The sequence below is a fragment of the Physella acuta genome, unplaced genomic scaffold, assembly GCF_028476545.2.
Source record: "Physella acuta isolate Inbredline_101_S28 unplaced genomic scaffold, ASM2847654v3 ptg000182l, whole genome shotgun sequence".
NCBI classification, from domain to species: domain Eukaryota; kingdom Metazoa; phylum Mollusca; class Gastropoda; family Physidae; genus Physella; species Physella acuta.
In genome coordinates, this window is record NW_026731701.1 from 19,626 (window position 1) to 46,025 (window position 26,400).

The 26,400-nt window shown below is 42.4% G+C and overlaps 2 protein-coding genes across 2 annotated transcripts in view; one reads left to right on the forward strand and one right to left on the reverse strand.

Moving 5' to 3' along the window:
- The first annotated feature begins 405 nt into the window (after window positions 1–405).
- The window catches only part of LOC131936624 (receptor-type tyrosine-protein phosphatase delta-like), a 30,752-nt gene continuing 4,757 nt past the window's right edge, over window positions 406–26,400 (forward strand). Inside the window, exons 1-4 of the mRNA XM_059293687.1 lie at window positions 406–563; window positions 23,460–23,588; window positions 25,402–25,568; window positions 25,939–26,083. Coding sequence (XP_059149670.1) covers window positions 23,531–23,588; window positions 25,402–25,568; window positions 25,939–26,083 — 370 coding nt within the window. The 5' untranslated portion in view covers window positions 406–563; window positions 23,460–23,530. The remainder of the gene's footprint in view (window positions 564–23,459; window positions 23,589–25,401; window positions 25,569–25,938; window positions 26,084–26,400) is intronic.
- Window positions 7,538–18,386, reverse strand: LOC131936604 (deleted in malignant brain tumors 1 protein-like). Its single transcript, XM_059293664.1, has 12 exons — window positions 18,241–18,386; window positions 16,529–16,697; window positions 15,789–15,927; window positions 13,562–13,691; window positions 13,062–13,221; window positions 12,150–12,391; window positions 11,469–11,650; window positions 10,578–10,669; window positions 10,353–10,461; window positions 9,318–9,532; window positions 8,952–9,107; window positions 7,538–8,067 (listed from the first exon to the last, which is right to left on the reverse strand). The coding sequence occupies exons 1-12, from the start codon at window positions 18,296–18,298 to the stop codon at window positions 7,839–7,841; spliced, it is 1,881 nt and encodes a 626-aa protein (XP_059149647.1). The 5' UTR covers window positions 18,299–18,386; the 3' UTR covers window positions 7,538–7,838.

Here is a 26,400-nt window from a genome sequence, read left to right on the forward strand (position 1 = left end):
ACAAGGTAACACATCTAAGAATATAGAACTGTTAACGCATTGATGAAACCCTCTTAAAATATTGCTTCAGACTTTATTCGAAGACCGCGGCAATGCGCGGGACTGGCACGCTAGTGAATATTTAAAATGGAAAATTGTATTTTTTTTTTCGTGATACAAAGACAATTTAATTTCGCCAATTAAACGCGACGTTGTAGCTTTTTGTCCAAATCAAAACTTTAACTTAGCAATAAATTCCAGCGTCATGATTTGGTGTACTGCAAATTAAATCGATCACGTTATTGAACAGAAAATGAACGACTGCATTCTGTCATTGTGACTTGTCTGAACTATCTCGTCAGCTTAAGTTGCCTGCAGTTAATTTTCCCGTCTGCTAATGTTGCCGTCTGCAAGAGTTGTTTTGTCATTACCTCAACAGAATTAGAGTTGTAAAGAAACATGCTTTAAAACATTTCGATGCTAAAAATTGTGTACGCGGACCTTTTCAATCATTAAGCTATCGGCAGGGCCAAGATTTGTTTACACTTTACAGGGACGGGAGTCTATGGGGACTGCTTTTAACAGTGAGTAAAATTCATATCTCACACTCGCCTTGAAACTTAGACTCGCTTACAAATATTGACAGGTTTGTTATGTGGTCTGCCTTGTAGGTTTTGCTTTACTTTGTTAACATTGTTGCTGTGGTAGAAGGCGTGTGTGGTAGAGGGCGTGTGTGGTAGAGGGTGTGTGTGGTAGAGGGTGTGTGTGGTAGAGGGTGTGTGTGGTAGAGGGCGTGTGTGGTAGAGGGTGTGTGTGGTAGAGGGCGTGTGGTAGAGGGCGTGTGTGGTAGAGGGTGTGTGTGGTAGAGGGCGTGTGTGGTAGAGGGTGTGTGTGGTAGAGGGCGTGTGTGGTAGAGGGCGTGTGTGGTAGAGGGCGTGTGTGGTAGAGGGTGTGTGTGGTAGAGGGTGTGTGTGGTAGAGGGCGTGTGTGGTAGAGGGCGTGTGTGGTAGAGGGCGTGTGTGGTAGAGGGCGTGTGTGGTAGAGGGCGTGTGTGGTAGAGGGCGTGTGTGGTAGAGGGCGTGTGTGGTAGAGGGCGTGTGTGGTAGAGGGTGTGTGTGGTAGAGGGTGTGTGGTAGAGGGTGTGTGTGGTAGAGGGCGTGTGTGGTAGAGGGCGTGTGTGGTAGAGGGTGTGTGTGGTAGAGGGTGTGTGGTAGAGGGCGTGTGTGGTAGAGGGTGTGTGTGGTAGAGGGCGTGTGTGGTAGAGGGCGTGTGTGGTAGAGGGTGTGTGGTAGAGGGTGTGTGGTAGAGGGTGTGTGTGGTAGAGGGCGTGTGTGGTAGAGGGCGTGTGTGGTAGAGGGTGTGTGTGGTAGAGGTTGTGTGGTAAAGGGTGTGTGTGGTAGAGGGTGTGTGTGGTAGAGGGCGTGTGTGGTAGAGGGTGTGTGTGGTAGAGGGTGTGTGGTAGAGGGTGTGTGTGGTAGAGGGCGTGTGTGGTAGAGGGCGTGTGTGGTAGAGGGTGTGTGTGGTAGAGGGTGTGTGGTAGAGGGTGTGTGTGGTAGAGGGCGTGTGTGGTAGAGGGTGTGTGTGGTAGAGGTTGTGTGTGGTAGAGGGCGTGTGTGGTAGAGGGTGTGTGTGGTAGAGGGCGTGTGTGGTAGAGGGTGTGTGTGGTAGAGGGTGTGTGTGTGGTGTGTGTGATAGAGGGTGTGTGTGTGGTAGAGGGTGTGTGTGTGGTGTGTGGTAGAGGGTGTGTGTGGTAGAGGGTGTGTGTGGTAGAGGGTGTGTGTGGTAGAGGGCGTGTGTGGTAGAGGGCGTGTGTGGTAGAGGGCGTGTGTGGTAGAGGGTGTGTGTGGTAGAGGGCGTGTGTGGTAGAGGGTGTGTGTGGTAGAGGGTGTGTGTGGTAGAGGGTGTGTGTGGTAAAGGGTGTGTGTGGTAGAGGTTGTGTGTGGTAAAGGGCGTGTGTGGTAGAGGGTGTGTGTGGTAGAGGGTGTGTGTGTGGTAGAGGGCGTGTGTGGTAGAGGGTGTGTGTGGTAGAGGGTGTGTGTGGTGTGTGTGGTAGAGGGTGTGTGTGGTGTGTGTGGTAGAGGGTGTGTGTGGTAGAGGGCGTGTGTGGTAGAGGGTGTGTGTGGTAGAGGGTGTGTGTGGTAGAGGGCGTGTGTGGTAGAGGGTGTGTGTGGTGAGGGGTTGTGTGGTAATGGGTTGTGTGGTAGAGGGCGTGTGTGGTGAGGGGTTGTGTGGTAAATGACGTGTGTGGTAGAGGGTGTGTGTGGTAGAGGGCGTGTGTGGTAGAGGGCGTGTGTGGTAGAGGGCGTGTGTGGTAGAGGGCGTGTGTGGTAGAGGGCGTGTGTGGTAAGAGGGCGTGTGTGGTAGAGGGCGTGTGTGGTAGAGGGTGTGTGTGGTAGAGGGTGTGTGTGGTGTGTGTGGTAGAGGGCGTGTGTGGTAGAGGGCGTGTGTGGTAGAGGGCGTGTGTGGTAGAGGGTGTGTGTGGTAGAGGGTGTGTGTGGTGTGTGTGGTAGAGGGTGTGTGTGGTAGAGGGCGTGTGTGGTAGAGGGCGTGTGTGGTAGAGGGTGTGTGGTAGAGGGTGTGTGTGGTGGGGTGTGTGGTAGAGGGGGTGTGTGGTAGAGGGCGTGTGTGGTAGAGGGCGTGTGTGGTAGAGGGCGTGTGTGGTAGAGGGGTGTGTGGTAGAGGGGTGTGTGGTAGAGGGTGTGTGGTAGAGGGTGTGGTAGAGGGCGTGTGTGGTAGAGGGCGTGTGTGGTAGAGGGCGGTGTGGTAGAGGGTGTGAGGGTGTGTGTGGTAGAGGGGTGTGTGGTAGAGGGTGTGTGTGGTAGAGGGGTGTGTGTGGTAGAGGGTGTGTGTGGTAGAGGGCGTGTGTGGGTAGAGGGCGTGTGTGGTAGAGGGCGTGTGTGTGGTAGAGGGCGTGTGTGGTAGAGGGCGTGTGTGGTAGAGGGCGTGTGTGGTAGAGGGTGTGTGGTAGAGGGTGTGTGTGGTAGAGGGCGTGTGTGGAAGAGGGTGTGTGTGGTGTGTGTGGTAGAGGGTGTGTGTGGTAGAGGGTGTGTGTGGTAGAGGGCGTGTGTGGTAGAGGGCGTGTGTGGTAGAGGGCGTGTGTGGTAGAGGGTGTGTGTGGTAGAGGGTGTGTGTGGTGTGTGTGGTAGAGGGTGTGTGTGGTAGAGGGTGTGTGTGGTAGAGGGCGTGTGTGGTAGAGGGCGTGTGTAGTAGAGGGCGTGTGTGGTAGAGGGCGTGTGTGGTAGAGGGCGTGTGTGGTAGAGGGCGTGTGTGGTAGAGGGTGTGTGGTAGAGGGTGTGTGTGGTAGAGGGCGTGTGTGGAAGAGGGTGTGTGTGGTGTGTGTGGTAGAGGGTGTGTGTGGTAGAGGGTGTGTGTGGTAGAGGGCGTGTGTGGTAGAGGGCGTGTGTGGTGTGTGTGGTAGAGGGTGTGTGTGGTAGAGGGTGTGTGTGGTAGAGGGCGTGTGTGGTAGAGGGCGTGTGTGGTAGAGGGCGTGTGTGGTAGAGGGCGTGTGTGGTAGAGGGCGTGTGTGGTAGAGGGTGTGTGTGGTGAGGGTGTGTGGTAGAGGGTGTGTGGTAGAGGGCGTGTGTGGTAGAGGGCGTGTGTGGTAGAGGGCGTGTGTGGTAGAGGGCGTGTGTGGTAGAGGGCGTGTGTGGTAGAGGGTGTGTGTGGTGTGTGTGGTAGAGGGTGTGTGTGGTAGAGGGCGTGTGTGGTAGAGGGTGTGTGTGGTGTGTGTGGTAGAGGGTGTGTGTGGTAGAGGGTGTGTGTGGTAGAGGGCGTGTGTGGTAGAGGGCGTGTGTGGTAGAGGGCGTGTGTGGTAGAGGGCGTGTGTGGTAGAGGGCGTGTGTGGTAGAGGGTGTGTGTGGTGAGGGTGTGTGGTAGAGGGTGTGTGGTAGAGGGCGTGTGTGGTAGAGGGCGTGTGTGGTAGAGGGTGTGTGTGGTGAGGGGTTGTGTGGTAAATGACGTGTGTGGTAGAGGGCGTGTGTGGTAGAGGGCGTGTGTGGTAGAGGGTGTGTGTGGTGAGGGGTTGTGTGGTAAATGACGTGTGTGGTAATGGGTTGTGTGGTAGAGGGCGTGTGTGGTAGAGGGTGTGTGTGGTAGAGGGTGTGTGGTAGAGGGCGTGTGTGGTAGAGGGCGTGTGTGGTAGAGGGTGTGTGTGGTGAGGGGTTGTGTGGTAAATGACGTGTGTGGTAATGCGTTGTGTGGTAAATGACGTGTGTGGTAAAGGGTTGTGTGGTAGAGGGTGTGTGTGGTGAGGGGTTGTGTGGTAAATGACGTGTGTGGTAAGGGGTTGTGTGGTAGAGGGTGTATGTGGTAGAGGACGTGTGTGTGACGTGTGTGTTAGAGGGTGTGTGTGTGGCGTGTGTGGTACAGGGCGTGTGTGGTAGAGGGCATGTGTGTTAGAGGATGTGTGTGTGGTGTGTGTGTTAGAGGGTGTGTGTGTGGTGTGTGTGGTAGAGGGCGTATTGATAGAAGATGTGTGTGTGGCGTGTGTGTGTTGCCTCGTATAACCTCTAGTGTAGACTTGAACTAGACACACATACACACACATATATATTCATATGTATATATAGGTCTGCATGTATATATAGACATCTATACAGGTATATAAATATATATTTATATATATATGTATATACATGTTTATATATATATGTATCATATATATATATATATATATATATATATATATATATATATATATATATATATATGTATACATATATATAAACATGTATATGTGTATATATATATATATATATATATATATATATATATATATATATATATATATATATATATATATATAAATATATAAATATATATATATATATATATATATATATATATATATATATATATATATATATAAATATATAAATATATATATATATATATATATATATATATATATATATATATATATATATATATATACTTGTCCCTGTTATTTCTATTAACGGTTCATTTGAAAAAATTAAGCTCTGTAAGACTACATTACGCACCATCTAATGTAGACTGTGTCTTGACATTTTTTGTTTATATATCCGGGTACTTACCGTAATGAAATGGAAAACAAAACTGTATCACAGTGGAAGTGACCTTTAGGAAGTTACCCACTAAACTGACAATTTGACAAAACGTAATTTTGACATCACTTTGAACTTAATTTAAATAGCACACATTTTTTTTCGATTCTGTAATTTAAAACATTGTTAACTTTTAAAAATATTTTATTTGAACACATTATATTTAATAATGTTTGCTACATTGTAAAAAAGGAACACAATGACAACAGAGAAAACAATAATATTTATTGAAGCAAATTTTGCGTCGATACACCAGTTTGTTGGATTTTAAAGAATTTTATAGCAATTATATAATACGTAGAAATTTTAAAAAGTAAAGTAAAAATAATATATTGATAGCAATAATGCAATAATGTAATCGTAACAATAATGTGCATGGGATGCTAAAGAGCTAACCCGAAAAGTCTCGGGTTCAAATCCGGGTTCATTCAGTAGAACGTTACTGAATCCACACAGAACTGATGGGGAAAAGTAGGGGTGGCTGGGCATAATGCACACTATCCCTTTTATGCCGAGGTCTTTGAAGCAGATGGACTCTACTTCATCTGCCCGTGTGGCCTGTGCACGAACGGAAAAAAGATGATGAACACGAGAGAAACATTTTGTAAAAAAGAATCTATGAAACCAGTTAAGCAATGTGGAACATTATGGAACAATCACAATGTGGAACATTATGGAACAATCCCAACATATTTTAAGTTGTTTCTAGACGTGGAAACATAAATTAATGTTGTAGATGGTTTTTAATTTTTTACTATTTTTGTTTAAAGAAAAAAGTTTATTTTTGGTTAGTTTTAACATTTGTTCCATATTAAATAAATAAAAATGGCATTGTGATCGATTGTACTCAACGATAATACAATATGAGGGGTGGGGGGGGGGGGGGGGGGGGGGGTGAGGCAGTGTGGGGTAAAAGGTGTTAACTTGAGCATAAAACAGATAATAGGACAGCAAGGCTCTCAACGATTGTTCTCATGATATCATTTTACCAGTTGCGACTAAGTTATATCAGCATGTATAGACACCTACTGTTACATGTACCATTCTAAACTCAGAGGCGTAGTAAGGGGAGGGTGATTGGGGTGGCGCCACTGGCGCTGGTCATAGGCAAGCGCCTAAAGATGTTGGAAAAAAAATTAAGAAATTTTTGAGCTGCATTACTAAATGTTACAATCTGTCAATATTAAGAAAATAGACTACTGCTCTTTTGTTCCTAACCGATTTAAGCGTTTCTACATCACATTAAAAACTGTTAAGGGATAGTTGCTAGTATAGGCGCACCCAGCCTTTCAATATGTGTGTGGGGGGGGGGGGCTTTTTCACCTACGTAAACAACTATTTATATATATATATATAGTAGGGGCGGAAAAAAATGATAGTTCCCCCGGGCGCCGGAATGGATCGCTACGCCTCTGATCTTACAGTAGCTAACGGCTTCAAATGTATGGTTATTTGAATGTCTCCATTTGTTGTAACAATTACTGTAACAATAAAACGTGTACGTGGCACAAATGGTGTTTACAACACAGTTAAAAATCAGAAACTGGATGCAAGGTGCGATAATTTTACAGAAACAAATGACCAACCAACATATGAAGGTATCTTGTGGTTTGCTGCTGTTAAATAAAATATATGAAGCGAATTGTGTTGGAAGGGAATAATACTTCAAATATTACACTAAAGAAAGTATGACATTATATTACAAAATAAATAGTACTTCAACAGTTACATTTATTTGTTAAAACCAGCATATATATATATATATATATATATATATATATATATATATATATATATATATATATATATATATATATATATATGTATATATATATATATATATATATATATATATATTACTCCTTAATAATGCGTAAAGAATATAATACTAGATATTTTCTCATTTTGGCATACTACAACGATATATGATTACTAATTAAAATAGGCACCTTAATGAACCCCAATTATAAAACCATAACATTTAACCTCAATATGAATAACTTCTAAATATTTAATTAGGATACTTACAATATATATATATATATATATATATATATATATATATATATATATATTTATATATATATATATATATATATATATTTATATATATATATATATATATATATATATATATATATATATATATATATATATATATATATATATATATATATATATATATATATATATGCAGTTAATGGAGATTTTTTATTCTAATTAAATTTAATTAAGCTTGCCTATTGTATACTATTTATGTATCTTATACATAGATAATACGAGCCAGTGTTTCTTCAGACTCTTTTCTCAGGAGGGGGGCACTTGACACTTTCGCGGGGAGCGGACTAAATTTTCCGGGGGCGGGGGGGGGGGGGTAGATGGACACTGGTAAAATATATATTTTCTATATAAATTCCATTTTGTAGGGGGGGGGGGTCTAAGAAACTTTAATATTATGTGTAGTGTGCTGGTTGGTCAGAAATGTTTAATGTTGTGTTATACAATTAGTGAACATTCCCTTGACCTAATTCTATAACCATTTTGAACTTGAAAACTTTGAGACATATTATACTAGTCTTGTAAGCTTTGTTTTTAAACATCCATTTTAAACAGTTTGCCTGCAGCTGGTATATTTACTTCTATCCATGTAGGCTATATATATGTTGTACACTTTTATCGTTAACAGCTAGGGTACAAATTTCCTGTACATATTTCCTTTTCATATTTCCTGTACATATTTCGTGTACATATTCCCTGTACACAGTGCACTATTTCTTACATTCGTGTGTAGCAGTTCATCAACATGACGAGGGCGGGGCAGAGAACAAGGGCGGCAACTTGTGGGTGAGCAGTCTCGCTGGGAGAGTTCAGCAAGGTCAGGTCAATGGTCAAGGTCAGCTCCGTGGAGTTGTAGACACGCATGGCCGGCGAGAAGACAGTCCGAGACAGGGTGTCTGCATCTCTCTTCCGGCGTCCGGCAACCGGTTTGTTGGTGCCACATGACCTGGTGACGTGGTCATAGCAACATTAGGGTCAGTCGAAAGAAAACATTCAGATTCCAATGTAAGGCAAGGTTTAGCTCAGACAACTAAGGCTGTGTTTGGTACATGCTTGGTACAATGACCTGTCATACTTGGTACAATGACCAACACACCTGTCATACTTGGTACAATGACCAACACACCTCCCATACTTGGTACAATGGCCTGTCATACTTGGTACAATGACAAACACACCTCCCATACTTGGTACAATGACCAACACACTGACCTGTCATACTTGTTACAATGACATGTCATACTTGGTACAATGACCAACACACCTCCCATACTTGGTACAATGGCCTGTCATACTTGGTACAATGACAAACACACCTCCCATACTTGGTACAATGACCAACACACTGACCTGTCATACTTGTTACAATGACATGTCATACTTGGTACAATGACCAACACACCTGTCATACTTGTTACAATGACCTGTCATACTTGGTACACTGACCAACACACCTCCCATACTTGGTACAATGACCAACACACTGACCTGTCATACTTGTTACAATGACCTGTCATACTTGGTACAATGACCAACACACTTGTCATACTTGTTACAATGACCTGTCATACTTGGTACAATGACCAACACACCTGTCATACTTGTTACAATGACCTGTCATACTTGGTACAATGACCAACACACCTGTCATACTTGTTACAATGACCTGTCATACTTGGTACAATGACCAACACACCTGTCATACTTGTTAAAATGGCCTGTCATACTTGGTACAATGACCAACACACTGACCTGTCTTACTTGGTACAATGACCTGTCATACTTGGTACAATGACCTGTCATACTTGGTACACTGACCAACATACTGACCTGTCGCATGCTGCACTTGTGTCGTTGGACAAGCATATGATGACGTCACATCTGATATAGACCTGGGCATAACCTTGGAACTGAAAGGCCTTGAACCCGAACGACTCCACTGTGTTGTTGATGGGGTACACGGACACAGTATCAACTAGCGGACATCTGCAGGAATACAGTAACAGTTTTATACTGCTAGAAAACAAGATTCTACTGGTGGTAACGGACTGATGCAAGGTTGGGCTAATAGATCATCAAGGAATATTGTTTGATGGTTTGGATATAGAGTTCACAAAGCGATGAATATAAGGTTATATTTTGTTGCTGTTGTGAATGAACATGTAATCTAACTCGAACACCCTACATGGTACTTACTTATTGTTAATTAAATAAGACGATACACCCATTGTGCTCTCTGTGGGGGTCGCCTGGCAGTTGGTGAGGACAAGGCGGAGCGCTGACCCCGTCAGGGTGGGGTCATTAGTGACCAGCTTGACCCCCACATAGACCCTGCTGCTGATGTTGACCACGTACGGCCGCTCTGAGATGGGCAGGGAGCAGTTGGAGTCTTGGTAGAAACTGATGGCAACCTGCGGCAAAATTTGGATGGTTATATGGGCTTCAATTCTAACAGTTTGATGCACATCTCTTGAATCATTATATGGACTGTACAGGGTTGATTATTTCCTCTCCTACGAGCAACTCTTCCTGCCTAAGTTTGGTGTCCAAAATTTCATTTAAGTATATCCCGATGAAAATAGTTTAAGAAGTATGGCATCTAAGGCTACCTAGGGCTATCTAACTCATACTTATGGGCTACTGAAAATAATCTGCTTTGTTCTGATAGATTAGTAATTATGGTACCTAAGATTACCTACAAAATACTTATAGGCTATTGAAAATATTTTGCTTTGTTCTGACAGTTTAAGAAGTATGGCACCTAAGACTACCTACATCATACTTATAGGCTATTGAAAATATTTTGCTTTGCTCTGACAATTTAAGAAGTATGGCACCTAAGACTACCTACATCATACTTATAGGCTATTGAAAATATTTTGCTTTGCTCTGACAATTTAAGAAGTATGGCACCTAAGACTACCTACATCATACTTATAGGCTACTGAAAATATTTTGCTTTGTTCTGACAGTTTAAGAAGTATGGCACCTAAGACTACCTACATCATACTTATAGGCTACTGAAAATATTTTGCTTTGTTCTGACAGTTTAAGAAGTATGGCACCTAAGACTACCTACATCATACTTATAGGCTATTGAAAATATTTTGCTTTGCTCTGACAGTTTAAGAAGTATGGCACCTAAGACTACCTACATCATACTTATAGGCTATTGAAAATATTTTGCTTTGTTCTGATAGTTTCAGAAGTATGGTACTTAAGGCTACCTACATCATACTTATAGGCTATTGAAAATATTTTGCTTTGTTCTGATACAACGGGCTGGTCACGAAGAAAATCTGTTTGTATTTGGATGGGGGCGGCACATTGAATCGTGTACCTGGTGAAAGAGGAGAAATATTTTCAGTCAGTTATAGCTTCGTGTGTAATTCTACAACTTGATAAATCAAACCTACCAAAACTGTAATAAACCTACTAAAACATGATCAAACCTACCTAAATCTTTGGGAGTCAAGCAGTAGATTGTTCATAGAGGAGATCTTCTCGTAGGTCAGGAAGTTTTGGTAAATGTTGTGGGTACCGTTTGTCTGTGGGGGGGGGGGGGGGGACACACAATAGTTGGTATTATAGCATTACAGTGCTTGTGTTTAAACACATTCTAGAAATCAACAATCTTTTGTAACATGTTAACATATGTTTACTGCAATTTAGATCACGTTATATAGATAAAAAGTTAAACTGGAGTAACATGGTTATTCAAACACAGCCGTGTATTTCACTTTAGTAACCATATGGTAGCCTTGTGTAGCCATATGCTACCTCTGGTGTAGCCATGTGCTACCCCAGTCTAGCCATGTGTTACCTCTTGTGTAACCATGTTCTACCTCTAGTCTAGCCATGTGTTACGATAGTGCTACCTCAGGTGTAGCCATGTGCTACCCTAGTCTAGCCATATGTTACCCTAGTCCTACCTCAGGTGTAGCCACGTGCTACCTCAAGTCTAGCCATGTGCTACCCTAGTCTAGTCATGTGCTACCCTAGTCTAGCCATGTGCTACCTTAGCATAGCCATGAGCTACCTCTGCTGTAGCCATGTGCTACCCTAGTCTAGCCATGTGCTACATCTAGTCTAGCCATGTTCTACCCTTGTGTAATCATGTGCTACCTCTAGTCTAGCCATATGTTACCCCACTGCTACCTCAGGTGTAGCCATGTGCTACCTCTGGTGTAGCCATGTGCTACCTCTAGACTAGCCATATGTTACCCTAGTCCTACCTCTGGTGTAGCCACGTGCTACCTCTAGTCTAGCCATGTGCTACCTCTAGTCTAGCCATGTGCTACCTCTAGTCTAGCAGTGTGCTACCTCAGGTGTAGCCACACTACCCACCATAAGTGTAGTCCCACATTGGTAGAGCGGGATGGTCACCACGACATTTGTGGCGTTGTAGTTGACACTGGCAGCAGTACACCCGGACAGTCCACGGACTGGCAGGAACTGGACACTGCTGGTGCTGTACAGGAAGTTGACCACAATGGTGGTAGGTGTACAGCTCACCTGGGGGTCTGGGACTGTTACAGCAACATGAGAAAACGAAAGTAGGAAGTGAATGTGAATTTTGTTTATTAGGGCTCGAGATAAACTTCAGGGTATTTGAATTAGTGAGATTGTATTAAGCGCTTACATTTGTAGATTAACAAAAGATACTGTTTAAATACTTTTTAAAAAAATTACTGAAGAACATTTACTATAATATTTCGTTGACACCATTATTCACTTGTTATTATATTTGATGTTTACTGTATTTTATCCATAATCAATTTCTGTGTACTTTTAAAGAAGATATATTTTCTTACGTGAACGTTATGTTGCGGACATTTAAAATGCGCATTAAATCGTAGCGCAACTTTCATTGTGCGCCATCTTCAGGAAGCGAAATTTTGTGCGTCTTTAAGATCTAAATGACAATGAGCGTTTTTTGCTTTTAGGTGTCTATCTTTCCTCACATTAAGCCCGCCAATAACCCTACATTAGCAATGCAAACTATCGTAGCTGAAAAGAAGCACTTACGATTTTGAAACGGCGACTGCTCCTGCTGAGGCAGACATTGAACTCCCGCGAATTCTGTCGTCAGGGCGTTGTCCCCCGCTAGGGTGACGCCCTTACAGTTGTTTGACCCCCAGGTCGAGTGAACACAGTTCAAGATGGACGCCTCGGTCCCTTGACACTTGACGTCATCCAGGACTATGGGCTCTACAACTGAGATCTTTGTTGTGTAGATCTCCAGGACGCCGGGTCGTGCGCAACAGTCGCTGGGGGTACATCAACATGAATGTTAGGATACTTGGGATAATCTGTCTACATCAACATGAATGTTAGGAATCTTGGGATAGTCTGTCTACATCAACATGAGTGTTGGGATAGTCTGTCTATATAACATGAATGTTAGGAATCTTGGGATAGTCTAACTATATAACATGAATGTTAGGAATCTTGGGATAGTCTAACTATATAACATGAATGTTAGGAATCTTGGGATAGTCTAACTATATAACATGAATGTTAGGAATCTTGGGATAGTCTAACTATATAACATGAATGTTAGGAATCTTGGGATAGTCTAACTATATAACATGAATGTTGGGATAGTCTGTATAAAGCAACATGAATGTTAGGAAACTTGGGATAGTCTGTCTATATAACATGAATGTAAGGAAACTTTGGGTAGTCTGTCTATGTCACCATGAATAATAGGAAAATTGGATCAAACTTACGTCTAACTTACGTCTGTCTAACTTACGTCTGTCTAACTTACGTCTGTCTAATTTACGTCTGTCTAACTTACGTCTGTCTAACTTAGGTCTGTCTAACTTACGTCTGTCTAACTTGCGTCTAACTTAAGTCTACCTAACTTTGTCTATTTTACGTCTAACTTACGTCTGTCTAACTTACGTCTGTCTACCTTACGTCCGTCTAACTTACGTATAGTTGAGCTCCCGACACACCACCGTAGCGTCCAGCTCGCTCCATTCGTCATCACAGACGTACCCCCAGGTGCCAGTGGCTGGGTTTCTCACCTGGACATAGCCCATCCCCTTCACCCCCTCCACAGTCCTCAGACGAACGCTGCCGTTGACTGTAACTAGAGAGTGCAGTCAGGGTGTCACGTGTTAAGTTGCTCATTAATTTGTTACAAATTATAAATATTTACAATAGTTATCGAGGCAGAACATAAATGTTTGGAGCATCTATTTGTATAGAAGTGAGATTTGCTAAAATACAACACACGTCCCAAGCCATAAAGCATACAATATCAGCAAACACATTTGGATACGTATATTTGCCTAGCTAGTTAAAGAGAGAACTAAGTTTTCAATACTTGTTTTTTCCCTATCAGATTAGTATTTCTATAAAGTTTTTCAGAGATTGTTTGAAGGAAATATTTGAGGAACTCAGCATTATCACAGACAGTCTGTACTCACCGTCGCCATAGTCCAGTGTGGTCGCTGGCTTGTCCAGCTTGACGCTGCCCACTGATTCACCTAGTGAAAGTTCTGAGGCCTGGTAGGGTACAGGTGTACCCGAGTCACACTCTACTCCTGCTTCATTGTCCTGGGGAGGGGATGGGAGGGACACGTACATTTGGTCTATCCGATGTACCCAACTTCTTCTGTTGTCACAAGCAATGTGAGATATGGAAACATAACTGAAAGTCACAAGCGATGAGACATATGCAACCACAACTTACAGTCACAAGCGATGAGACATATGCAACCACAACTTACAGTCACAAGCGATGAGACATATGGAACCACAACTTACAGTCACAAGCGATGAGACATATGCAACCACAACTTACAGTCACAAGCGATGAGACATATGGAACCACAACTTACAGTCACAAGCGATGAGACATATGGAACCACAACTTACAGTCACAAGCGATGAGACATATGGAACCACAACTTACAGTCACAAGCGATGAGACATATGGAACCACAACTTACAGTCACAAGCGATGAGACATATGCAACCACAACTTACAGTCACAAGCGATGAGACATATGCAACCACAACTTACAGTCACAAGCGATGAGACATATGGAACCACAACTTACAGTCACAAGCGATGAGACATATGGAACCACAACTTACAGTCACAAGCGATGAGACATATGGAACCACAACTTACAGTCACAAGCGATGAGACATATGGAACCACAACTTACAGTCACAAGCGATGAGACATATGGAACCACAACTTACAGTCACAAGCGATGAGACATATGGAACCACAACTTACAGTCACAAGCGATGAGACATATGGAACCACAACTTACAGTCACAAGCGATGAGACATATGGAACCACAACTTACAGTCACAAGCGATGAGACATATGGAACCACAACTTACAGTCACAAGCGATGAGACATATGGAACCACAACTTACAGTCACAAGCGATGAGACATATGGAACCACAACTAACAGTCACAAGCGATGAGACATATGCAACCACAACTTACAGTCACAAGCGATGAGACATATGCAACCACAACTTACAGTCAAAAGCGATGAGACATATGGAACCACAACTTACAGTCACAAGCGATGAGACATATGGAACCACAACTTACAGTCACAAGCGATGAGACATATGGAACCACAACTTACAGTCACAAGCGATGAGACATATGGAACCACAACTTACAGTCACAAGCGATGAGACATATGGAACCACAACTTACAGTCACAAGCGATGAGACATATGGAACCACAACTTACAGTCACAAGCGATGAGACATATGGAACCACAACTTACAGTCACAAGCGATGAGACATATGGAACCACAACTTACAGTCACAAGCGATGAGACATATGGAACCACAACTTACAGTCACAAGCGATGAGACATATGGAACCACAACTTACAGTCACAAGCGATGAGACATATGGAACCACAACTTACAGTCACAAGCGATGAGACATATGCAACCACAACTTACAGTCACAAGCGATGAGACATATGCAACCACAACTTACAGTCACAAGCGATGAGACATATGGAACCACAACTTACAGTCACAAGCGATGAGACATATGCAACCACAACTTACAGTCACAAGCGATGAGACATATGGAACCACAACTTACAGTCACAAGCGATGAGACATATGGAACCACAACTTACAGTCACAAGCGATGAGACATATGGAACCACAACTTACAGTCACAAGCGATGAGACATATGGAACCACAACTTACAGTCACAAGCGATGAGACATATGGAACCACAACTTACAGTCACAAGCGATGAGACATATGGAACCACAACTTACAGTCACAAGCGATGAGACATATGGAACCACAACTTACAGTCGCAAGCGATGAGACATATGCAACCACAACTTACAGTCACAAGCGATGAGACATATGCAACCACAACTTACAGTCACAAGCGATGAGACATATGGAACCACAACTTACAGTCACAAGCGATGAGACATATGCAACCACAACTTACAGTCACAAGCGATGAGACATATGCAACCACAACTTACAGTCACAAGCGATGAGACATATGGAACCACAACTTACAGTCACAAGCGATGAGACATATGGAACCACAACTTACAGTCACAAGCGATGAGACATATGCAACCACAACTTACAGTCACAAGCGATGAGACATATGCAACCACAACTTACAGTCGATTCACAAGCGATGCTCGTTGCTCTAGGACAAGTGGTCAACGTGGCCTCAGCTCCAGAACACTGGACGCCAGACATTCGAAAGTTGCGGTTTCCGTTTCCATAGATGCCAGTGGTCACTGCTTTACCGCCAGTCCTGGGGAAACAGGGGGAGGGTTGGGGGGGGGGGGGGGGGAATTTGTTGTATTGTCGACATAAATATATCAGGTCGCTTCGTCTTATGACAGAAACCATTCAGTTGGTTTTATCTTATGTCTGTATCCATTGGTTTAGTCTTGTTATGTCGGAAACTATTAATTTAGCTTTCTTCTTTTTTCTTTCTTTGTTTTAATATTGAGTGGGATTTCCTCCTACACAAGTATTACTTGTCAATATGTTATGCGGCATATGGTTCTTTGACTCCAACGTCAGCATCATTCTGTCTATATTTACTTCCATGGCCGTTGTCCGTTGTTATCGTTTGAAAATGTGACTTGGTTGGATCGCTGAAGTAATCTTTACTGTTCATTACACTAAGCTAAATTCAAACAATCGATGAAAACAACTGTGCATTAACAACCAAATCTGTACATTAAATGCATACAATTAAACCTACGACCCAAACTAAAAATGTAACTGTAAAACATCAATCTTACAATCCTAACATGAAGTGTAAAGCATCAAACTTACAATCCTAACATCAAGTGTAAAACATCAAACTTACAATCCTAACATCAAATGTAAAGCATCAAACTTACAATCCTAACATCCTGCAGACGACCTTGGCATCGTTGTCGTTCCACCCCGTCACACAAATGGAACCGTCCACATTGACGTAGTTCATCTGTATGACGACACGCCCCCTGCTGGGTTGGTTCGTGACGTCATTGACCAGCCTGAGACTGCTCACAATGTGCGTGCTCTGAGCTGGGAAATTCGGGAAATATTTTATCAACTTTTTGTTTGTTTCACTTGGACTAACTCTATGTCTGAATGTCTATCTTTACGAGGTACCGAACCCCACCAGTTAAACATTCACATTCACTAAACCCTACTGAATAGTTTCATCGTCCGCACTGACAAAATCCGATCGTGAATTATAGGAGTCGGGTGTGTCTCACTCTCCGCCGAACCCCTGAGGCTGACACACTGAACCCCTGGGGTTCGATAGAACCCAGGTTAAGAACCACTGGACTCAGGGGAAATAATTTTAACAACCTGGAGCTAGTTTTGTATCATGTTGTCTAACATGAAACTCTCCTGTCCATCAATCTGTCTGTGTAAAATCTATCAGTCTAGTTTATAACCTAAAAATTATCAAATTGACTTTCCACATAATACCTTGTTCTAAGGTTTTGACTTAATTGTTTGACTTTTTCAAAATCAATTTAAAAATGTATTTAAACTTAGCAAAAATAAAAGTGCATTGAAGTGGAAGTGTGGGACTTATGTAATCCAGTGTGGGAATTATGTCATCTAGTATGGGACATGACATCTAGTGTGGGACTTATGTCATCTAGTGTGGGACATGACATCTAGTGTGGGACATGACATCTAGTGTGGGACTTATGTCATCAAGTGTGGGACATGACATCTAGTGTGGGACATGACATCTAGTGTGGGACATGACATCTAGTGTGGGACATGACATCTAGTGTGGGACATGACATCTAGTGTGGGACTTATGTCATCTAGTGTGGGACATGACATCTAGTGTGGGACATGACATCTAGTGTGGGACATGACATCTAGTGTGGGACATGACATCTAGTGTGGGACATGACATCTAGTGTGGGACTTATGTCATCTAGTGTGGGACATGACATCTAGTGTGGGACTTATGTCATCTAGTGTGGGACATGACATCTAGTGTGGGACATGACATCTAGTGTGGGACATGACATCTAGTGTGGGACATGACATCTAGTGTGGGACTTATGTCATCTAGTGTGGGACATGACATCTAGTGTGGACACTAATGTTCGCAAAAAAATAATTCTGATAATAGTAGACATGCTTTAAGTATGTATTACTTTAAGAAATTTTTTCACCGGGGTTCGGGGAGAGGGCACTTAAAACTTCCGGGAAGCTTACGTAGGTTCAAGTACAAATTGTCCATATGGGATGTTGATGTGGGTAGCGGTCGTGGATATTTTTCATTTTTTTTTAATCTGCAGTATTAAAATCAAAGACTTATATAGCACTAAATTCTGGTAGCATTTTCTTAAATATCTTCCGTGTCCAATGGTTGCATAAAAAAGTTGACTGAATTTTATTTATATGTTTTTATATGACTAGTTGGTATGAATGGTTAGCATAAATGTTACTTTGCATATAAACCTGTTAGATTATGTACTAAACGTTCGGGTAAAAGATGTGAGGATTTTGTGTTGTAACCTACAAACCTTACACGAGCCATTAATTCTAATTGTAAGTAAACTAAAAGACACAGTAAACTGTAGATATTTACCTTGAGAATATGACGTCATATATAGACTAAAGGTGGTGACGAAAGCCAGGTGCAGCATCTTTATCAACAGGTGTGAGAATCTCCACGTCTACCTTTACAGTGCTCGCCTGGTACCGTCTTGACCACGAATCAAAGAACTCCCCATCCACAGGGAGATAATCAATGTGTTAGTCTGGCGAACTAAGGGAGATCAATGCTGGACTTGTACTAACATGCTCGGTGATGCCGGTTGTTGCTATGTGCAGAATCGACGCACTGTTTCCAATACAACAATTCATTGGGATTAGTTTCAGTTTCAAAGCGTAACAAACAAAATGTATGTACTATACTTTGGCGTGGGTAGTTTTTTATGGGTCCTATCACGATTTAGGATCATGTAAATGTACGAGAGGGAAGGCAAGATGAAAATGAAAATAAATTCTCATAAAGTGTGAACATTTTCTTGCCCTTAACATACATATTGAATTTCATGTTTTTTATTGCTAATAAAGTGTCCAATATTTTCCCACGCTGTCCATATTGTAACAAATTCTTAACAAAACTGAACAAACATTCAAGACTATCAGAGCAACAATTTCATTTATTTCTATATGTTTAATTACCTTCATCGGAATGCTTTGATCGACAAAACATTGTTCACCTTTTTTTATTGCATTGAAACTTTTTGTAAATGTTTGAATTACGTTGATGTAGGCCTATTTGTTATTCAATTGAAAATAAAAGAATTTTTTTTAAAAATTTAAAGTAATTTTTAAAAATATGAAAGTTATGTTTGGTCTTCTTCTGGACAGTCTCTCTCTTGGACTTTTTAAATTTCGAAAGATCTGATCAGTTCATTCCTTGTGTCATGTTAGAGGCTTTTAACTCGTCTGCCCAATGTCATCATGTCGAGGGTGTTTTACTATAGCCGTACCTGTCACAGCCCTGAAAAGCTATAAAAACAAAAGATAAACAAACATAAATCTAAAATTTAAAGAAATGAGAATTAAATACATGTCTATGTATTACACACAGACACATGCAATCAGTATGTGGAATTTTCTGAGTATGACTTTTTTTTATGTGCGCATTATTCGGTGAGCGGAATTTCTTTTTTTCCGCATTCTTCTGTGAGCGAAATTTTTTTTGCGCATTTTTCTGTATGCGCATTTTTCTGTATGCGCATTTTTCTGTATGCGCATTTTTCTGATCACCATGGTGTTTTACGGGACTTAAGCACCAGGTCATGCCTCACTGGAGTCAACTTTTGATTATAGGAACATGTGTTGTCTCTTCTTAATGTTGCATGTTTTTTTTTCTTTTGTGCTAGGTCTTTATTTTTGTCGTCATTGGTTCGAGGGTTTATTTTGTTGTTTAAACAATTATTTGAACTTTTGTGCCTATTTCTAATGGGTAACTGACGGCATCTCGCTAACTCAACTATATCGGGTACCTTGCCAATAAAGGTCACTTCTGAACACGTAATTCCTACAAATGCAATAAACACAATACGGATGACCCCTACTTTAACACTGTGTCCTCTGGTTAAATAGTCATGCCCAGGTCTATATTCCTAGAGCATTAGGCCTACACCCAATTTTCTAAAACAACAACTGAACTTCATTCATACCGTCTTTTATTATAAGTGCAAACCCCCCTCCCCCCCCCCCACACACACACAAAGGTGTTTTCAATTTATCCGTTGTAAATCTTTAGAAAGAAGACGCCCCCCACCCCTCCCTTCCACCCCCATTCACAGCCGATTCCCACTCATACCCCCAATCGACAGCAGACATACAACGAAAACACGAAGATTCAAAAACACGAACGAAACAAAGACAAAATTAAACCAAAAGCAGCTACATTACTTTAATGTTTTCGAAACAAAAAAAATTCTTAGAAATGTTCACTTTATGGATTGTTATTTCGTCAACTTGAAAAAATCGATAACCATCGATTATGTATTGATCGGTATTTTATTCTCATTTATCGACACCGCGCCGTTTGATATGGGCTGGGACTTGTCATGGCGGGTGAAATGTGATGTCACATGTCATATGCCAGCTGAGTTGTTTCTCTCTTAACGTTTTAGTTATGTTACTGTAAAATTAAATGTATGTCTTGGTACTGTAAAATTTATGTCTTGGTACTGTAACATTTATGTCTTGGTACTGTAACATTTATGTCTTGTTACTTTAAACTGTAAGTCTTGTTACTGTGAAATTTTAAAATTCTATGTCTTGTTACTCTAAAATGTATGTCTTGTTACTGTAAAATGTATGTCTCGTTACTGTAATTGTGTCTTGTTACTTTAAACTGTATATCTTGTAACTGTATAATTTATGTCTTGTTACCGTAAGGCGCTTGAACAAAAACGTCGTGAATGATTAATTTTGATAGTGTTATTGACTAGACTAACTGGTTTTGAACTCTTGCAACATACGGAGAACAACTCTAGCCTTGGTGTACCGTGGGGTAAAAGATGATACCCCCCCCCCCCCACCTCTTGGAGACCAACTCTAGCCTAAGCTCTAGCCTGGCAATCTATAGCCCGTGGGGTACAAGGTGAGCCCGCACCCCGCATTATCCCAGCAACACTATAACCTGAAAACTGTCCAAAAAGTTGCATTTGACTTGATGAGTTACTAAAGATAGAGCCGCTGGGGAATGGAGCTTTGATAGCGCTTATAGGGATTGATATTGGGACAATGACAGCAGGGCGCTTGAGACCCATGAACTAAGACGGCCCTAGAATTGTACCCGCCGCTACCCACGAATTGGAAGAGTCCATTGTCGGGTACCGTAAAGAAATAAAAGCCAACACCAACTAAGTAACGTGAAGTTGCTAGTTTGACCAAACCTGACCTTGATAAGGAACCAGTTTGAAGAAGTTTGTTTATACGACACGCCTAGCAACCAGAATATAAATAGAAATATCGACCGGACGTTTTCCTGGAAAATGAATAACCGTTGGAATTGTTCTAGTATTAAAGTTTTGTACTTCATCATAAGCTGTACCGCAATTGCTGGTAGTTGCAGCAAATTTTACAAAGGGCATCAGCAGGGTGAGGTGTGGAGTGGGGGGGGGGGGGGGGTGTTGGGGTTGAAAGGGGGGGGGGGTCAGATCGATTTAATGGATGCGGGTATCGATATGTTTGTAATCTACTTTTTGTTTTTAAAGTTTTTCAAATTTTTAAAGCCTTAGATTGAGTGTGCGTGTACTAGCGCTTGTGTTGTATGGAGGGTGGCGGTGATGGCACCTCTCAGTGTGTGGGGAGGGGTGGGGTTTAAACGCACTCAGTGTATGCGTGGAGGGAGTGTGGTTTAGACGTAGTATATGCGTGGAGGGATTGTGGTTTAGGCGTTCTCAGTGTATGTGTGGAGGGAGTGTGGTTTAGACGCACTAGGTGTATGCGTGGTGGGAGTGTGGTTTAGACGCACTAGGTGTATGCGTGGTGGGAGTGTGGTTTAGACGTAGTATATGCGTGGAGGGATTGTGGTTTAGGCGTTCTCAGTGTATGCGTGGAGGGATTGTGGTTTAGGCGTTCTCAGTGTATGCGTGGAGGGTGTGTGGTTTAGACGCACTAGGTGTATGCGTGGAGGGAGTGTGGTTTAGACGTTCTCAGTGTATGCGTGGAGGGTGTGTGGTTTAGACGCACTAGGTGTATGCGTGGAGGGAGTGTGGTTTAGACGCACTAGGTGTATGCGTGGTGGGAGTGTGGTTTAGACGCACTAGGTGTATGCGTGGAGGGAGTGTGGTTTAGACGCACTAGGTGTATGCGTGGTGGGAGTGTGGTTTAGACGAACTAGGTGTATGCGCGGAGAAGTGTGGTTTAGACGCACTAGGTGTATGCGTGGAGGGAGTGTGGTTTAGACGCACTAGGTGTATGCGTGGAGGGAGTGTGGTTTAGACGCACTAGGTGTATGCGTGGTGGGAGTGTGGTTTAGACGCACTAGGTGTATGCGTGGAGGGAGTGTGGTTTAGACGCACTAGGTGTATGCGTGGTGGGAGTGTGGTTTAGACGCACTAGGTGTATGCGTGGAGAAGTGTGGTTTAGACTTTCACAATGTATGCGTGGATGGAGTGTGGTTTAGACGCACTAGGTGTATGCGTGGTGGGAGTGTGGTTTCGACGCACTAGGTGTATGCGTGGTGGGAGTGTGGTTTAGACGCACTAGGTGTATGCGTGGAGAAGTGTGGTTTAGACTTTCACAATGTATGCGTGGATGGAGTGTGGTTTAGACGCACTAGGTTATGCGTGGTGGGAGTGTGGTTTCGACGCACTATGTGTATGCGTGGTGGGAGTGTGGTTTAGACGCACTAGGTGTATGCGTGGAGGGAGTGTGGTTTAGACGCACTAGGTGTATGCGTGGTGGGAGTGTGGTTTAGACGCACTAGGTGTATGCGTGGTGGGAGTGTGGTTTAGACGCACTAGGAGTATGCGTGGAGAAGTGTGGTTTAGACTTTCACAATGTATGCGTGGATGGAGTGTGGTTTAGACGCACTAGGTGTATGCGTGGTGGGAGTGTGGTTTAGACGCACTAGGTGTATGCGTGGTGGGAGTGTGGTTTAGACGCACTAGGTGTATGCGCGGAGAAGTGTGGTTTAGACGCACTAGGTGTATGCGTGGAGGGAGTGTGGTTTAGACGCACTAGGTGTATGCGTGGTGGGAGTGTGGTTTAGACGCACTAGGTGTATGCGTGGAGGGAGTGTGGTTTAGACGCACTAGGTGTATGCGTGGTGGGAGTGTGGTTTAGACGCACTAGGTGTATGCGTGGAGAAGTGTGGTTTAGACTTTCACAATGTATGCGTGGATGGAGTGTGGTTTAGACGCACTAGGTTATGCGTGGTGGGAGTGTGGTTTCGACGCACTATGTGTATGCGTGGAGGGAGTGTGGTTTAGACGTAGTATATGCGTGGAGGGATTGTGGTTTAGGCGTTCTCAGTGTATGTGTGGAGGGAGTGTGGTTTAGACCCGCCTAATGTATGCATGAAAGGTAGAAGGTCTAGATCATTTACCACAAAAGCCAGACCTTTTGATTGTAGTTAACACTAAAAATATTCCTGCTGGGTCTTGCGTGAAAGAATCGATCCTCAAATCGAAAGCGCCGGCTATGCAGTGATATGCCCGTATACAGTGATATGCTTGAACGTGTTTTTGTGCCGTCTGTTTATGAATGTCTTTTAGCGCCCACGAGTGTTTGCAGACGTGACACGATCTACTTTATATTGTTCTCTAGGCTTTACTTTGATGGCGTCGTGTGAGTCAACTTGAAATGTGACGTCATTAACCCAGGGGCACGTGCAGGAAATGATGGAACAGTTGTTTGTTTTCTTGGTCGTCTGCCTCTACAGTGTAGCAGATTTAAGTAAGTTTAAGTTGATTTTTTTAAACAACTATTTTTTTGAAAAATAATGCTCTGCACAGCAGTGTGATAATTTTGCATCTAGTTCTATATAAATTAAGTTGATTTAAAAAAGAATATAGACTTTCTGCAAAGGGATCATCCATAAATAACGTCACGTTTTTTTGTGACTATTTTTACCTCCACTCCCCTCCCCTCCGTCACACACCGTCACAAAAAGCCAGACCCCCCCCCTCAAATGACGTCACACCTCAGCCTACAGCCCCCTTCAAAATTGCAGTTGAATTTTTCTTAAAATACGATATTTTTCCAAAATCTTGTCACAACTCTGTCAAAATAGAGTATTTTAATAATTCCTATTACAATTTATTAAAACAGTTTTCTAAAACGCGAAATAACGGCTAAAATTCGTTTTGTAACATTGCTTTTTTATAATGCGAAAGTTTGACGTCACATCATCTGAACTCCCCCTCATCACACACCGTCACAAAATTACGGACCCCCCCCCCCCCTCCCCATACAAGTGATGTGTGATAATTTTGCTCTAAATCTATAAAAAAAGGGGGTTCTGATAGCACCCCCTCCCCCCAAAAGTTAACCCCCGGCACCTAAAAAAGGTTATAAGAAAGAGGAAATGAAACATGCATTTAAGATTTTACTGAAAAGGGTGAAATTGGGACGTATCAGCAAATAGGGCCGTAAAGTCGTGGCTCTATCCCGCGCACATTGAAGTTTTACAGAGTCACATGGTCACAGTTATAGCACATGATGGCTTATACGAAAAACAAAGTAGAAAACAAAGTAGGCCCTACTCCTTTATTTAGTGGGAAGAGGGGAATGGGGGGAGGGGGTCAAAAATTACGTCGCACATTTCATCCATTTTATGTCATCTGATTTTAGACTGTTTATTCATCAACCCTCTCTATAGTGACTTTACAGCTTTCTACCCAACCCCAATAATTCTATGGGGGGGGGGGGGGTGCACTACAAGAAGAAATTTAAATAAAATATAATTCGAATATAAAATTTACTTGCAACAGTGTACACCACCCCCACCAATTTCCCTCGGTAAATAAGTGTGCTCCCCCGAAAGATTCAACTTCCGGTGAAAAATTTCTGAAACAATTGATGGGTGGGGCAGACTGGTTGAGCAGACTGGGTGGGTCAGATTTGGTGGGGCATTGGCCTACTACTTTTCAGACGTGCTACAATATGTAACAATGGTGATGGGGTTCAAGGCATATTGTGGTATAACAGATAGATCTATACGTCTTTTTTAAAAGAAAAAACGGGCAGATGAGGCTCGTTAGCTGGGGACAGCCACTCTTCTAGGAGAGACAACTCCAAAATCAAACAACTGCTGCCTTGTAGTTTGTTCTTGGTTGGACAAAGGCTATGGAAGCAAATCCAAAAAGAAAAGCAGGCTGAAATCGGAGTCAATGGTCTCAATGGCGCATAACCAGTTGACACGTAATCCTTAATTGTGATGGAAGCATGGTCGAGTCGGCAAAGCTCATGGTTGATAAATTCGAAAAAAAAAGTCTCTGAACTCGAGGGTTTGCTCTGGCAGATAAGGCTCGATCCCTCCCAACACTAAAAATTTAAGAACGAAGAAGAAGAAAAAAGAAAAAAAAATTAGGGAAAAAAACATAATATAGAATCTAGGATAACTTTATGCTAGAATTATTGGGGTTGTGTGTACTTGAGTAGAAAGCTGTAAAGTCACTATAGAGAGGGTTGATGGAAAAACCGGTCTAAAATCAAATGACATTAATTACTGAAAGTTCATAGTAGTAATACAATATTCTGTTCACAGATGCCCAGCTGTTGAGTAATGTCACCGTGACCCCGATTGACAGCACTAGACTGTCTGTCACGTGGACACCCCTGACCCAGTACCAGTCACGTGACTTCAACGTCACCGTCTCAACTCAGTTGCTAGGTAACGGTTACTGTGATAACGCAACTGGACCTCAAGAAGTGGTGAGTTCTTCAAGTAGGCCTACATTAAAAGTATGCTTATATTAGTAGCCTACAATTTTCAAAGATTAAACATTGTAGACTTCCTATAAGAATTACGATATTAAACTTTTATATTCTAAAAAAGGTTGAAAAATACATAGTAAACTTTTCCCATGTTTGACCCACCTACACCAATAACAATAAGAAATAAATAAGGCATAAGGGAAATAGATCTAGGATTTTTGGTAAACTTTCAAAAGCTAAACAATAGTAAACTTTGAAATGGTTGAATAACAATAAAATTTACAATGAATGGTTGAACAACTGTAAACTTTGCGATGGTTGAACAACGGTAGGCTAACCTTTAAACAAAAAAATGTTGTACTTAAAGATTGGACCTGTGACGACCAAGCCCGCCACCATCCCAGTCAACAACTTGAGGAGCTACAGCAGGTACAACGTGAGCCTGCAGGTCAAGCTGACCGGGTCAACTCTACAGGATGTGGTCTCACAGGTCGTGATGACCAGAGCTGTTGGTCAGTGCTAATTTTTTTTTCTTGTACTGAAAAAATGTCAATGATCAGCATATGGCAGGTTAATAGGAAAATATTTGACTCTGTGAACGCTATTGTCCAACACTAAACAATGACCACCACTGTCCAACATTAAACAATGACCACCACTAACACTAAACAATGACCACCACTAACACTAAACAATGACCACTATCCAACACTAAACAATGACCACCACTGTCCAACACTAAACAATGACCACCACTGCCCAACACTAAACAATGACCACCACTGTCCAACATTAAACAATGACCACCACTAACACTAAACAATGACCA